The sequence below is a fragment of the Anomaloglossus baeobatrachus genome, chromosome 2, assembly GCF_048569485.1.
Source record: "Anomaloglossus baeobatrachus isolate aAnoBae1 chromosome 2, aAnoBae1.hap1, whole genome shotgun sequence".
In the NCBI taxonomy this organism is placed as follows: domain Eukaryota; kingdom Metazoa; phylum Chordata; class Amphibia; order Anura; family Aromobatidae; genus Anomaloglossus; species Anomaloglossus baeobatrachus.
The window spans coordinates 125,339,360-125,356,363 of record NC_134354.1 but is presented as its reverse complement, the minus strand read 5'-3'; the positions used below and the strand labels follow the sequence as shown (position 1 = coordinate 125,356,363).

The 17,004-nt window shown below is 41.8% G+C and overlaps 1 protein-coding gene across 2 annotated transcripts in view; it reads right to left on the bottom strand.

Moving 5' to 3' along the window:
• Positions 1-17,004, bottom strand: part of CUX1 (cut like homeobox 1) — a 544,050-nt gene that overhangs the window by 107,990 nt on the left and 419,056 nt on the right. Inside the window, exons 21-22 of one of the 2 annotated variants that reach the window (XM_075335308.1) lie at positions 13,230-13,532; positions 12,929-13,117 (exon numbers count right to left, since the gene is read on the bottom strand). The exons of the other annotated variant lie outside the window; for it this stretch is intronic. Coding sequence (XP_075191423.1) covers positions 12,929-13,117; positions 13,230-13,532 — 492 coding nt within the window. The remainder of the gene's footprint in view (positions 1-12,928; positions 13,118-13,229; positions 13,533-17,004) is intronic. 2 annotated transcript variants of the gene reach the window in all.

Below are 17,004 nucleotides of genomic sequence, written 5' to 3'. Positions count from 1 at the left end.
CTGCCGTGCCTCACTCTTACCCATGTCCTGGACGCGCAGCCTCTCATGGCCAGTACGAGGTCCCACTGGTGTCTCTGAGTCCCAGTGTCCCACTGGTCCAAGGTCCATCTGCCGCCCAGCCACTGGGTGAGGTCTTGACACATATGGAGGGATTCCCTCCAGCTCAGGCAGACCCTAACATGGAGTCCTGCCTAGCACAGTTCCTGCCGCTTAACTCTCTAGATTCTTTCTGCACACATGCTGTAACCCTCTCCTGACTCCTCCCACCTACCTCTGTCTCCTTGGCAACCCTCTACTGTACTTTCTGTGTTCCCTATTCTAACTCTTATGGCTAACTAAACTACTCCTCCCATCCTCCTCCTCCTGCTGCTTGTTCCCTAGTTCACTTATTCCTATCTTATCACTACTACTACACCCATCCTTACCCTACCTCTATACCTGGCCCTGTACTACATCTCCTGCCGAACACAGCACGAGGGACCAGTGCATGTTATACACAGTATTTACAACATATAAACAAATACATTTTCCTCACTGTTTAATCCATACCAGCGGTGACCGCTGAGTAGAGTCAAACAACACACCCGTTTGGGTCTGCTACATCTTATCTTTACTGGTATACATACAATCCATATTTACACAATCTTCGTAGGAGAAGGCGCTATTCACCATCCTCCTACAGTATGACCTCAGCACAGGTCCTGCAAGCCAAGTAAATCAATTGTATAATACTTATGCTAATTCTAACAAGGGAAGGTGAAAACTATGGATACCCTCCCCCCAGATATTATCTGATCCTCAGCTGCTGTCACTCAAGAAGCTGATGATTTTATAAACTTTACTTTCTTGGGTTTCAAAACTAAAACATCCGAGCTGACCACTACAGGTATGTATAGAATCAGCCTGATAGTGCCAGTACAGCACTGGCTTTAGGTTATATACGAAAATCCCGGTGATTGGTTCCCTTAAAGAGAAACTGTTCACTGACAAAAAAAATGGTAATACTTAGTTGCTATTTTCTTTACTAGGAGAAATAAAGTAAAGATACAGTTCAGTGTTCTAAGCAAATAAAAAAAGATATCAGCTGTATAGGAGGAAACAAAGTGCAAAATAGGGTCTTATCTGTGAGAAACAGTGAACCTACAATTTAGGTTTTAGCAACCTGGGCGAATTGTGTCAGACACAATCACTGGGAAAAATCTTGGAAAAACAGCTGCTGCGGCCCCAGTATCAAGGATACTTCATCATAGCCAGTAGGAGTGGAAAGGGTTGATTGCCGCGCTGCTGTGCAATAAAGATGAATGCTGGATCTTCAAGATGTGACTTTATTCTACGCGTTTCAGAGTGACATATGTGATGGTCCTGATGAAGGAGATTACTCCTAAACACGTAGAATAAAGTCACATATTGAATATACAGCATTCACCTTTATTGCACAGCAGTGCGGCAATCAACCCTTTCCACTCCTACTGGCTATCAAAAAAAAAAAAAAAAAATCAGAAGAGCAGCCAAGTTAGTTTATAATGAATATAAAAGATCGTAATCAAGAACTTCAAAAAGTTTTCAATGGTTGCAAGACAATACAAAAGCTATATTAGAAGCCATACGCGAATTAGGCTGAAAGTGCACTTGGGGCGTGTGACCACACTAAGAAGCAGTCACAGTGTATTGATTTCCCTTCCAGGGTAATTTGCATTTGACAATTTACATTTTCTCATGATTGGGTCATTATAACTCTACTAAAAAGGTGTCATTTTTATTAGGGACCAAGTGCCTGTACTGCCAAAAAACTACTTCTATTTGTGAAAATCTACTGGTAGGTTTCCTTAAAGGTGATTAACAGAAACTAACTGATGAATGTTCTCATTGCACTGTGCATTGATCATTGGCTGTGATCTGTGAATTGTGGGATATTCTCATTCACCTAATATAACATCTGTTTTTTTTCCAACACTCTTGCACCCCTCCAATCTATCCTAAACTCTGCGGCCCGCTTAATCCACCTCTCCCCTCGCTACTCGCCAGCCTCACCACTCTGCCAATCCCTTCACTGGCTTCCCATCGCCCAACGACTCCAGTTCAAAACATTAACCATGACATACAAAGCCATGCACAACCTGTCTCCTCCTTACATCTGTGACCTAGTCTCCCGGTACCTACCTGCACGCAACCTCAGATCCTCACAAGATCTTCTTCTCTGCTCCTCTCTTATCTCCTCTTCCCACAATCGCGTACAAGATTTCTCCCGTGCCTCCCCCATACTCTGGAACGCTCTACCTCAGCACATCAGACTCTCCACTACCGTGGAAAGCTTCAAGAGGAACCTGAAGACCCACCTCTTCCAACAAGCCTACAACCTACAATAGCCCTCAGTCCAGTAGACCACTGCACAACCAGCTCTGTCCTCACCTATTGTACCATCACCCATTCCCTGTAGACTGTGAGCCCTCACGGGCACGGTCCTCTCTCCTCCTATACCAGTCTGTCTTGTACTGTTAATGATTGTTGTACGTATACCCTCTTTCACTTGTAAAGCGCCATGGAATAAATGGCGCTATAATAATAAAAATAATAATAATAATGTCCATATGACAGGACACTATATTCAATAAATTCACAGTAACACATAGTTAATGTATATGGGAATTACTAATCTGGAATGAAATGGCTAAAGAGTTTATGTTAGCAGTCATTTCCAAAAAAGTAGAGCAAGATCATCTGATGTATGTAATGACTCTCTGCACCACTAGATGGCACTTTAAGCAAAGTAATTAGGAAGTAAAGAGAATAAACTTGAACCTTACAAAAGGATACTGTGCATGTATGAGAAATGAATCACAAATGTTTTATTTAAACCATGACTAATTTTGTATTATTTAGTGGCATGCTTTTTTAGGAAGTCTTAATCCTTCAAATTTAGAATCTGAGGACACCATTATATTTAGCATCGGCTGTTATGCATAGCGTTCACAGAACAATAAGTGTAAGGAAGACTAAAAGTATTCTGAATGTTCCTATATCATGTACCTTCTACACGAATAAGTAAAGCAAAGTGCCCCGGAGCTAGGATCATACACCGTGCTGCTACTATGAAAAGGGAGTCCTCCACATAGATAGTATGTGTACCCCTGGGGTATATACAATGCTCAAAAAATTAAAGGGAACACTCAAATAACACATCCTAGATCTAAATGAATGGAATATTCTCATTGAATACTTTGTTCTGTACAAAATTGAATGTGCTGACAACAAAATCACACACAAATCATCAATGGAAATCAAATGTTTTAACCAATGGAGGCCTGGATTTGAAGACACACACAAAATGAAAGAGGAAACAAGTCAAAATGAGGCTCAGTATTGTGTGTGGCCTCCACTTGCCTGTATGACCTCCTTACAGCACCTGAGAATGCTCCTTATTAGGTTGCAGATGGTCTCCTGAGGGATTTTCGATCTCCTCCCAGACCTGGACTAAAGCATCCGCCAACTCCTGGACAGTCTTTGGAGGGCCGCGAGCCCATGAAGGGCTGTGCGGCCCTCCAAAGAAATGCCACCCCACACCATTTCTGATCCACTGCCAAACCGGTCATGCTGAAGGATGTTGCAGGCAGCAGATCGCTTTCCACGGCATCTCCAGACTCTGTCACGTCTGTCACACGTGCTCAGTATGAACCTGCTTTCATCTGTGAAGAGCACAGGGCGCTAGTGGTGAATTTGACAATCCTGGTGTTATGTGGCATTTGTAACACCAGGATTGTCAAATTTCTTTGGAGGGCCGCACAGCCCTTCATGGGCTCGCCAGAGGTAGCCTGACTGCCATTAGGTACCGAGATGAGATCCTCAGACCCCTTGTGAGACCATATGCTGGTGCGGTTGGCCCTGGGTTCCTCCTAATGCAGGACAATGCCAGACCAAATGTGGCTGTAGTATGTTACCAGTTCCTGCAAGATGAAGCCATTGAAGCTATGGACTAGCCCGCCTGTTCCCCAGACCTGAATTTGATTGAGCACATCTGGGACATCATGTCTCGCTCCCACCAACATCACGTTGCACCACAGACTGTCCAGGAGTTGGCGGATGCTTTAGTCCAGGTCTGGGAGAAGATCGAGATCCCTCAGGAGACCATCTGCAACTTAATAAGGAGCATTCTCAGGTGTTGTAAGGAGCATCCTGCACGGTGTTGGGCAGTGAGCACAACCCCCATCTGTGGATGTCGAGCCCTCATGCCATCCTCATGGATTTGGTTTCTAACAGTTTGTGCAGACACATGCACATTTGTGGCCTGCTGGAGGTCATTTTGCAGGGCTCTGGCAGTGCTTCTCCTGTTCCTCCTTGCACAAAGGCCGAGGTAGCGGTCCTGCTCCTGGGTTGTTGTCCTCATACGGCCCCCTCCACGTCTCCTGGTGTACTGGCCTGTCTCCTGGTAGCGCCTCCATCCTCTGGACACTATGCTGACTGACAGACACAGCAAACCTTCTTGCCACAGCTCGCATTGATGGATGCGCTGCACTACCCGTGCCACTTGTGTGGGTTGTAGAGTCCATCTCATGCTACCACGAGTGTGAAAGCACAACCAACATTCAAAAGTGACCAAATCATCAGCCGGAAAGCATTGGTACTGAGAATGTGATCTGTGGTCCCCACCAGCAGGAACACTCCTTTACTGAGTGTGTCTTGATAATTGCCAATAATTTCCATCTGATGTCTATTCCAATTATACAACATCATGTGACATTGATTGTCAATCAGTGTTTCCTAAGTGGACAGTTTCATTTCACAAAAGTTTAATTAACTTGGAGTTATTTTCAGTTAGTTAAGTGTTCCCTTTAATTTTTTGAGCAGCGTATATCACAGCATCATAGGATGTGGGAAGATACTTAATAAAAAAAACAAAAAAGCTCTGTTTTGCCCTGCATATGAAAAAAAAAAAGTTCTTAAGTGTATATATATATATATATATATAATCCAAAGGAGAAAGATAGTCGCACTCCACGAAGATCTCACTGTTTTTCCATCTTTATTTTATGAAGACATACAGGTAAAGGCGGTGGGGAGGGTGAGACAAGCCATACGACGCCGGACGTTGTATGCCTTGTCTCACCCTCCCCGCCGCCTTTACCTGTATGTCTTCATAAAATAAAGATGGAAAAACAGTGAGATCTTCGTGGAGTGCGACTCTCTTTCTCCTTTGGATTATTTGTGGTCTGTGTACCGAGCCTGCACCCGGATCTCATCCATGTCTTTTTGGGACTAAATTTGCGGTAAATACAGCAACACGTGGAGCAAGTGGTGCACCGGGATTTCTTATATCTCACTATATATATATATATATATATATATATATATATATATATATATATATATATATATATGTATATGTATATGTATATATATATATATATATATATATATATATATATATATATATATATATATATGCGCACTACTTACTGCAGACCTTGTGTGTCATACATGATGTCCCATGATGACCTGTTTAGTAGTAGTAAAAGATAAAGTGACAAGCATCAAACTTTGGGTGCAGCTTTGGTATCACTGTACCGAGCATTCTGGAAAATGCTATTCCACGAGTTGAATATTTTGGTGACTATTTACCTATTCTACAAAGTGAATGGTGCCCAGCTTGCAATAACATAGAGAAGAGTTAAAGGGAATCTATCACCACATAATCTGAGAGAAGAATAATATAGAGACAGAGATCCTGATTCTAGCAATGTGCCACTTATTGGGCTGCTTGCTGTAGTTTTGATCATAGTTTATCAGCAGGAGATTAACCTGTTGCCATGTAGTCCTCAATATTTATGAGCTCCTCATGAGATCTACCAGTTCTGAATGCTGAGCTCTGTATAACCCCGCCCACACCACTGATTGGCAGCTGCCAATGGTGTGGGCGGGGTTATACAGAGCTCAGAATTTAGAATTGGTAGATCTGCAGCAGATAAAACTGTCATTTTATTAAAACCACAACCCAGTAAGTGAAACATCACTGGAATCAGGGTCTCTGCCCTTACATTATGTTGCTCTTAGATGGTGACTGATTTCCTTTAAAAAATGTTTTAATAAATTATTAGAGCAACCCAGCATGATGTCATACAGACTACACAGTCAAAAAAACTGGGCTGCCACTTTAATGAAAAATGAGAAAAACCCAATCTAATGGTGGATTCAGGTTTTAGCCTCTTAGTGAGAGTAAGGGCTCATGCGCACATAACTGCTGACTATTCGGCAGTGATTTGACAGCTCATGTGCGCTTCAAATTGCTGCAGAAACACTGCGTAATGGATGCAGTTTTTTTTGTAGAAAAAAGCCAATTTCATGCGCTCTGGCTGCTGCCCCCACCATAGACAGAGCAGGAGCTGCATCCAGAACGCACAGAATAATTGACATGCTGCTTTTATGAACGCACGGATTTGTGTAAAAATTTTAGCATCCAAATCGCTGCGTTCATAAAAGCATCGTGCGCACGTATCATGCACAATCTTCATAGATTGTGCAGGGGACGCAGAATGCATGCATTTACGCTGCAGTGCTATACGCAGCATAAATGCATGCAATTACGCAACGTGCGCATGAGCCCTAATAGTGCAACCCCTCAATAAGAGTGAGAAGAGGGTACTGTCATCAGCAGGCTAGGCCCACTTATATGTGCCTGCAATAGGGGGTAAGAAATGTTACATTAGGTAGCCTGAAAGACTCTCTTCACTGTTAATTAGTAAGGCTCTGTTCACATTTAAGTTAATTTTGAAATATGAAAATCACAGAAGTGCTGAATCCTCTGCATGATGAAGGGAATGTGGTCTGAGCTGCAGTACTGAGAATGACCACTACACAGTGTACTGGCTCCGGACTGACGACACTTCTGCCCATCATCTAAATATATGGACACCCCCTTTAAACAGTAATGGATACATGTGGATGAATGACAGAAGATATTTATGTATTCAAAGTTTCCTAGACACAAGATCCCAGGCAGCAGTGAGAAGCTGTGATTGTGGCTGATATCGGAGGCCAAGTGAGAACCCAATGACTCCTATGGATTGTGGCACGGACGCGCTGTATCCATGTGCTATATACAGACGCGCTGTATCCATGCGCTATATACAGACGCACTGTATCCATGTGCTATATACAGACGCACTGTATCCATGTGCTATATACAGACGCACTGTATCCATGTGCTATATACAGACGCGCTGTATCCATGTGCTATATACAGACGCACTGTATCCATGTGCTATATACAGACGCGCTGTATCCATGTGCTATATACAGACGCACTGTATCCATGTGCTATATACAGACGCGCTGTATCCATGTGCTATATACAGACGCGCTGTATCCATGTGCTATATACAGACGCGCTGTATCCATGTGCTATATACAGACGCACTGTATCCATGTGCTATATACAGACGCGCTGTATCCATGTGCTATATACAGACGCACTGTATCCATGTGCTATATACAGACGCGCTGTATCCATGTGCTATATACAGACGCACTGTATCCATGTGCTATATACAGACGCACTGTATCCATGTGCTATATACAGACGCGCTGTATCCATGTGCTATATACAGACGCACTGTATCCATGTGTTATATACAGACGCACTGTATCCATGTGCTATATACAGACGCACTGTATCCATGTGCTATATACAGACGCGCTGTATCCATGTGCTATATACAGACGCGCTGTATCCATGTGCTATATACAGATGCACTGTATCCATGTGCTATATACAGACGCGCTGTATCCATGTGCTATATACAGACGCGCTGTATCCATGTGCTATATACAGACGCGCTGTATCCATGTGCTATATACAGACGCGCTGTATCCATGTGCTATATACAGACGCGCTGTATCCATGTGCTATATACAGACGCGCTGTATCCATGTGCTATATACAGACGCACTGTATCCATGCGCTATATACAGACGCACTGTATCCATGCGCTATATAGACGCACTGTATCCATGTGCTATATACAGACGCACTGTATCCATGCGCTATATACAGACGCACTGTATCCATGTGCTATATACAGACGCACTGTATCCATGTGCTATATACAGATGCACTGTATCCATGTGCTATATACAGATGCACTGTATCCATGCGCTATATACAGACGCACTGTATCCATGTGCTATATACAGATGCACTGTATCCATGTGCTATATACAGACGCACTGTATCCATGTGCTATATACAGACGCACTGTATGTGCTATATAAGACGCACTGTATCCATGCGCTATATACAGACGCACTGTATCCATGTGCTATATACAGACGCACTGTATCCATGCGCTATATACAGACGCACTGTATGTGCTATATAAGACGCACTGTATCCATGCGCTATATACAGACGCACTGTATCCATGTGCTATATACAGACGCACTGTATCCATGTGCTATATACAGACGCACTGTATCCATGTGCTATATACAGACGCACTGTATCCATGTGCTATATACAGATGCACTGTATCCATGCGCTATATAGACGCACTGTATCCATGTGCTATATACAGACGCACTGTATCCATGTGCTATATACAGATGCACTGTATCCATGTGCTATATACAGACGCACTGTATCCATGCGCTATATACAGACGCACTGTATCCATGTGCTATATACAGATGCACTGTATCCATGCGCTATATAGACGCACTGTATCCATGTGCTATATACAGACGCACTGTATCCATGCGCTATATAGACGCACTGTATCCATGTGCTATATACAGACGCACTGTATCCATGCGCTATATACAGATGCACTGTATCCATGTGCTATATACAGACGCACTGTATCCATGCGCTATATACAGACGCACTGTATCCATGTGCTATATACAGACGCACTGTATCCATGTGCTATATACAGATGCACTGTATCCATGTGCTATATACAGATGCACTGTATCCATGTGCTATATACAGACGCACTGTATCCATGTGCTATATACAGACGCACTGTATCCATGTGCTATATACAGATGCACTGTATCCATGTGCTATATACAGACGCACTGTATCCATGTGCTATATACAGACGCACTGTATGTGCTATATAAGACGCACTGTATCCATGCGCTATATACAGACGCACTGTATCCATGTGCTATATACAGACGCACTGTATCCATGCGCTATATACAGACGCACTGTATGTGCTATATAAGACGCACTTTATCCATGCGCTATATACAGACGCACTGTATCCATGTGCTATATACAGACGCACTGTATCCATGTGCTATATACAGACGCACTGTATCCATGTGCTATATAAGACGCACTGTATCCATGCGCTATATACAGACGCACTGTATCCATGCGCTATATACAGACGCACTGTATCCATGCGCTATATACAGACGCACTGTATACATGTGCTATATACAGACGCACTGTATCCATGTGCTATATACAGATGCACTGTATCCATGCGCTATATACAGACGCACTGTATCCATGCGCTATATACAGACGCACTGTATCTATGTGCTATATAAGATGCACTGTATCCATGTGCTATATACAGACGCACTGTATCCATGTGCTATATACAGACGCACTGTATCCATGCGCTATATACAGACGCACTGTATCCATGTGCTATATACAGATGCACTGTATCCATGTGCTATATACAGACGCACTGTATCCATGTGCTATATACAGACGCGCTGTATCCATGTGCTATATACAGATGCACTGTATCCATGTGCTATATACAGATGCACTGTATCCATGTGCTATATACAGACGCACTGTATCCATGTGCTATATACAGACGCACTGTATCCATGTGCTATATACAGACGCACTGTATCCATGCGCTATATACAGACGCACTGTATCTATGTGCTATATAAGATGCACTGTATCCATGCGCTATATACAGACGCACTGTATCTATGTGCTATATAAGATGCACTGTATCCATGTGCTATATACAGACGCACTGTATCCATGTGCTATATACAGATGCACTGTATCCATGCGCTATATACAGACGCACTGTATCCATGCGCTATATACAGACGCACTGTATCTATGTGCTATATAAGATGCACTGTATCCATGTGCTATATACAGATGCACTGTATCCATGCACTATATAAGACGCACTGTATCTATGTGCTATATAAGATGCACTGTATCCATGCGCTATATACAGACGCACTGTATCCATGCGCTATATACAGACGCACTGTATCCATGTGCTATATACAGACGCACTGTATCCATGTGCTATATACAGACGCACTGTATCCATGTGCTATATACAGACGCACTGTATCCATGTGCTATATACAGACGCACTGTATCCATGTGCTATATACAGACGCACTCTATCCATGTGCTATATACAGACGCACTCTATCCATGTGCTATATACAGTCTTATCTCAGGATATCTATTCTCATGAATTGTCTGCGCTTTGTAAGCTGGTTCACTATCAAATTCAATAACTCCTAAAATAGTTGTCAGTGACATTGTGGACACAGCATAGATCACAAGCAACCTCGGGTTGGAAACATGTCTGCACTCAGCGGCTACTCCTTGGAGCTCTACAGCCGCCCTAATCCCCCGATTTGATGTACACAGCAGAGATTGTAGTATATTTACTAATTGTCTAATGCTCGGACAGATTCAGAGATCCCATCTTCCCCCGGACGCCCAGCAGCTCACAAAAAACTATGGATTAAAACTGGAAGTCATGTGGTGTGTTTGTACTCAGTACACCACTGTGACCAGCAGGATGGAGGGCTTCTACATAAACAAATCTGACAAGCCTATCTCCTAAGTCTTTTTATTTCCTATTACTATAAGCATATTTTCAAGTGTGGTGTTCTTAAAGAGACTCTGTCACTAGTTTTTTTACAACCTAATCTGAGAACAGAATAATGTAGGGGCAGAGATCCTGATTCCAGCGATGTGTCACTTACTGGGCTGCTTAGTGTAGTTTTGATAAAATTACTGATTAATAAGAAGGAAATGATCATAAGAGGTAGTCCAGAATATTCATGAGCTGTGTATAACCCCGCCCCACCACTGAATGGCAGCTTTCTGTGTACACTGTATATGTGTAGAAAGCTGGCAATCATTAGTGTGGCTGTGTTATACAACGTCACATTCTAATAACTGCTAGATTTGCAGAAAAGAAAAAGAGTGATTTTATCAAAATGACAGCGAGCAGCCCAATAAGTGATACAACACAGGAATCAGGATCTCTGCCTCTATATTATTCTGCTTTCATGTGGGGTAGCAAAAACCTAGTGACAGATTCCCTTTAAAGGGGTTCTCCATTTTGGGCAATCTATACATGTTGAAGAGCCATTTAAAAAAAAGGTCTCACTTATGTAATCCCCAACAATCACCTATAATCCGTGAGGAAACCTTCCAGTAGCTGTTCAATTCTCCTACAGCGCCACCACTGGAGAAATTAGGCATTGCATACTTCTTATTCTAATCAATAATTGCCCATATGATGTAGGACAATATAGGTCCTCCAGGGCAAGATACGTCATCTGTAACCACCCTCCATTCTAGAGGATCCTGAACAAGCGCCACCCTCCTAAGAGGCAATCACTATCAGATCAGTGGGGGCCCGGCTCATAGCACCCCCATGGATGAGCTGCCGGCAGGGCCCATGATGCTCTTGGGGGTCCCATGTCCCGTTCACGGTTTGCACTGTATAAATCTCTTTCTTACCGGAATTGAAACTCCCATCTTTTAGCATCATGTGTCCAAAATTTGTTGTCTATTGCCATTTTAATATATTTTTAATGTAGACGGTGCTCCATTCTTCTAATATAGCGTCGTATGCTGACTGCCTGCGGCCACCACCGGCGGCAGTTTACTGCATGCTGTGGTATAATTGAGTTCAATGTATAGCAGTATGGTGTAATCTTCTTATAGTGGCAGCCGCGGGCAGACAGCATGGTCTCTTTTAAAGCTCTATTATAGTACAGGACTGGGATCGTTTTTCAGCAAAGCAGAGCATTTTGCGTTTTAACTCCTGTACGCATTGGCTACTGTCTGTGCTATGATCCACACTTAATATTATTTTTCCTGGGCAACCCTTTTAATAAACAATACCTCTTAATTTCCCTGCCAGTCTCCGTTTACTTTGCTCAAGTGCTGACCACTGCAGTCAATCACTGCCCATGACAGTTTTATACTGTACATCATTGCTGAGGCTGATTGATGCAGTGATACATGGCTGCTTCTGCCAAAGTAATACAGACCTACGGAGAATTAAGTGCTGGAAAAAAGAAGATGGGAGTATTTTTTTTTTATATATATATTCTTTTTTTTTTAATAGTATTTTTTTTTAAAGGGAAAAGGTCACCAGGTTTTTGCCCCCTAATCTGAGAGCAGCATAATGTAGAGGCATAGATCCCGATTCCCAGCGATGTGTCACTTACTGGGCTGCTTAGTGTACTTTTGATAAAATCACGGCTTAATCAGCAGTAGATTATCATGCCAATGTATGTAAAGCGCTGTGGAATTAATAGCGCTATATAAATGAATAAAATTATTATTAATTATTATTATTATTATTCCAGGACTACTTGGCATGCTGCCAGGTAGTCCAGCATATTCATAAGCTCTAAATAACTGCTAGATCTGCAGCAGAGAAAACAAGTGATTTTATCGAAATGACAGCAAACAGCCCAGTAAGTGACACATCGCTGGAATCAGGGCTTCAGTCTCTACATTATTCTGCTCCCAGATGGGGAAGCAAAAACCTGGTGACAGAATCCCTTTAATCCTTGACAAGCCCTTTAACGAGACAGCCTCCTCTGGCGGTTGGGATACTGCCTTCAGTGCAGGTATCTAGATACTAGAACTAATGACACTGTATTGATTGCATACCTTTCTTTTCCATCCGTTTCATGTCCATGAGCTTATCTACATTGTTTGGATCATTGAGCCACAGTTGCATTCGTACAAATGGCTCTCTTCCTTTTAAACTTAGTTTATGCCAGGGTTTTGGTCTAGCCAGCAAATCAGAGACTGAGCCTTGCGTTAAGCCAAGAATGGTCTCTCCGAACAGTCGCTGACCTAAACAGAAGAAGACACGGCAAATAGATCAATATTGTGATCCTACAATTTAAAAGGGAGGAAATAAACTACGTCTCGTTCCCTACACTGTTCTTTGAACAGCGTTGTATACCTAAATTATTGTCCGTTAACACCTCCTTCACCCTCTTGGTGATGCCATAGGTGTCCAGCTCTGGTGACATGGCCACCAGCTCTTGGATGCTTAGCGCTGAATGGCCGGGGAATGGAAGTGGCGTTGCTGGTTGGGAGTCACCACCTGTGGCATCACTTGATTCCTGCGCCTCGCCTTCTTTGCAGGTGTCAATTGGGGGGCACGGCTGTTGGACCAGTTCTGTCAGGCTCTTCACCGATTCACTGGAGCTCATTGGAGACTCTGGAGCAGGACTGCAGCTGGTCGAGCTTTTTGGAGTGTTTTCTAGAACAATATAATTGCAAATAATTTACTTTAAAAAGCAGATGTAAAAAAAAAAGCACAGTTATTAAAAGATTTCTAATGCTTAGCGGTATTAAATCTTTCCCAATGCTTTTGATATTTTATCATCAGAAAATGACCTATTGTTTTAATCAGGTTTTTATGCTAAATGCATATAATAAATATATATATATATATATATATATATATAATATATTTTTTTATATATATATTTCTTATATATATATATTTTTTATTTTAAAATGTTAATAATGTTTTTTTAAATTTTCCATATCAGATGTATGTAACAAAATCTGAATCAGAAATCATGAAATTTCCGCACTAACAACTAGGCCCAATACAACTCTTATACTACTGTTCCATACAGATGACTTTGCAGCAGTCTTATTATCATCACAGACAAAACGACAAGGAAAGGTAGCACCTCTATATGCAGTTGATATTCGTGTTCCCCAATAGGTGGTGTTACAGTTCACCCTTCCTTCACAAAGACCTTTGCCAGATCAGAGCATGTGGTTCACTACTTTTACATTGATAGCTTATCCTTAGGATAGGTCATCAATGTCTGATCAGCCGGAGTCCCACACTCCGCACCACCCGCCAATCAGCCGGTGGAAGCATCTAAATAGGAGGCGGATGTGCAGTACCCGGCTGCGGCCACTATCAGAAGACAGAACAACTCCGGAACTGAGCATTTCTGGCTGTCTTGCTTCTGCTGCCGGGACCAAGAGCAGTTGATCGGCGGGGCTGCCGGGTGTCGGACCCTGGCTGATCAGACATTCATGACCTATCCTAAGGCCATCAATGTAAAAGTAGAGGACAACACCTATAAGGCCCGTTTCACACTCCAGCACAGTGTAATACAGTACAACGTCATTGCGGCAATCTCCGGTCACATGCTGTCATGTCACTGGAGCATGTGACTGGAGCTTGCCGCGATGCCATTGTACAGTATTAACACTTTACTGGAGCGTGCCGGATCCGGCGAAATGCCGGATGTGTGAAATGGGCGCACGACAGTCAATAAATGCTAAGGTCCTAGTAAAAAAAAATAGGAAGCAGAAGTGTAATATTAGGCATAGTGGTCAGCGAAAAAAAATGTAGATTTTTTTTTTTTAACTAGATCGAGATGTGAAAAATATTGCTAAAAAATACATATAAAATAAAAACATGATAAAAGAAAAGCTTGTTTTCTGATGACACATTCCCTGTAAAGGGAACCAATCACCAGGAGACTGTAATAATCTAATGAAATACAGCCTACATTCCCTTTAAGATATTTTATTACATTTTCAGTTATTTGATATACAAGAAAATTACATGCAATTTATGTATTAAAGGGAACCAATCATCAGAATTTTCATATATTTTCTTTACATACCTGTAGTGGTCAGCTCGGATGTTTAGGTTTTGAAATCCAAAAAAGTAAAGTTTATAAAACCGGCAGCTGCTTGTTGAGTGACAGCAGCTGAGGATCAGAGAACATCTGGGGGGGGGGGGTGCATAGTTATCCCCTCCCTCTGTTAGAATTAACATGAGTATTATACAAACGATTCACTTTTCCCCTTGCAGGACATGTGTGAGGTCATTTCATGTGACCAAAAGGGGTGGGGCCTCAGCCAACAAAGCTGATACCATGAAGCAACATTTTTCTGTTGGCTGAGGCCCCGCCCCTTCTGGTCACATGGGTATGACCTCACTCAGGTTCTGCAAGGGAAAGAGTGAATCATTTGTATAATACTTATACTAATTCTAACAGGGGGAGGGGATAACTATGAATTCCCTCACCCAGATATTATCTGATCCTCAGCTGCTGTCACTCAAGAAACTGTCGATTTTATAAACTTTACTTTCTTGGGTTTCAAAACCTATACATCTGAGCTGACCACTAAAGGTATGTAAAGAATCAGCCTGAGAGTTCTATACTGGCACTGGCTTTAGGTTATATATATGAACATGATTGGTCCCTTTAAATCAATAAATTGCATGTCATTTTCTTGTACAACAAATAACTGAAAATGTAATAAAATATCTTAAAGGGAACATAGGCTGTATTTAATTAGATTATTACAGTCTCCAAAAAAGGGATGAAGAGTCTTTACCATGTACACTGTGTATACGGTGTGTTGTGCTCCCATCATATCTAGGCCCCAGCAGTACAATATAAATGTAGATATAATATAACTGTTAATAATCATGAAATAACCCTCCTGTACATACAACAAAGATGACAACTTAGCCAGAGAACAGGAATTATCAGCAAATTGTGACCCATGAGAAATTTTCAATAATTCCAAGGTTTTATTTTTTTTCTTGTGATGACACAATTTATTATTAATAAGAATATAATGAAGACCTGATCTAAATTTTTTTACAACACATTCCCTTAAAAAAAAAAAAAAAAAGTACAGGAGGCCCAAACTGGATGCCAGCATCTTTCGTTACTCAGCATCTTTCTAATTTTTCCACATATACATATATATGTATGTATATATATATATATATATATATATATATATATATATATATATATATATATACACACATACATCAATACACACACACACATATAGATTATTAATTTACTTTTACCTTTTTATATTGTTATCTATATAAATAAAATCTTGATCTCTTACAGTTTTCACATCAGCCATTGAACCCATAGAATACGCTACAACTTCTTGTTTTGTAGTAAAGGAGTACAGATGTTGAAAATAACAAGAACGTTACTATTTGTGCTCCCTCCTCAGGTGCTGCCTCTTCACCATTACCCCTGTGATTGTTACAAGCTGCAACGGTCATGTCCCAAATACAGAGCATATGTACTGACCTCAGCAGTGATAACGTTTGAGATGGCACGAGTCGGTGAACGGTCCTGAGGGTTGCTAATCATGACATCACTATTGCAGCCTATAAATGGTCAGCAAGAGCAGCGGCGGAGAGGCAGAACTACAGGGTTAGTATGGCTCTACTTGCTTTGGCTGTTACTAGTTCCGATAGTGGATGTAAACAGTGAACACAAATGCACTAAGTCCGGTAACGCCATGCAATATGTAGCAGTAGCTGCCAAGTTCTGCAGATCAGCCCCTATTCAAAAGGCCACTGTCCATAGCGCATAATAGTTGATCGAAGGAGGTCCAATGCATGGCACACCCATAGATCTAATATTAATGACCTACTCTATGGATAGGAAAAGCAATCAATATGTTGTGACTGGACAACCCCTTTAATGAGTGCTGACTGACTATATACAAGTCGATCGATGCTTCTTTACTTGGGTTCAAAAATGCTGATTGTGAACAGAGCTACAGTGGCATGTAAAGGTTTGGGCACCCCTGGTTAAAATTACGGATATTTATAACAGGTAAGCATGTTAAAGATTAAATGATCTGTAAAAGGCACGTAGTTAAAGATGACATATTTCTTTTGTATTTTAGGAAAAAATATTTTTTAC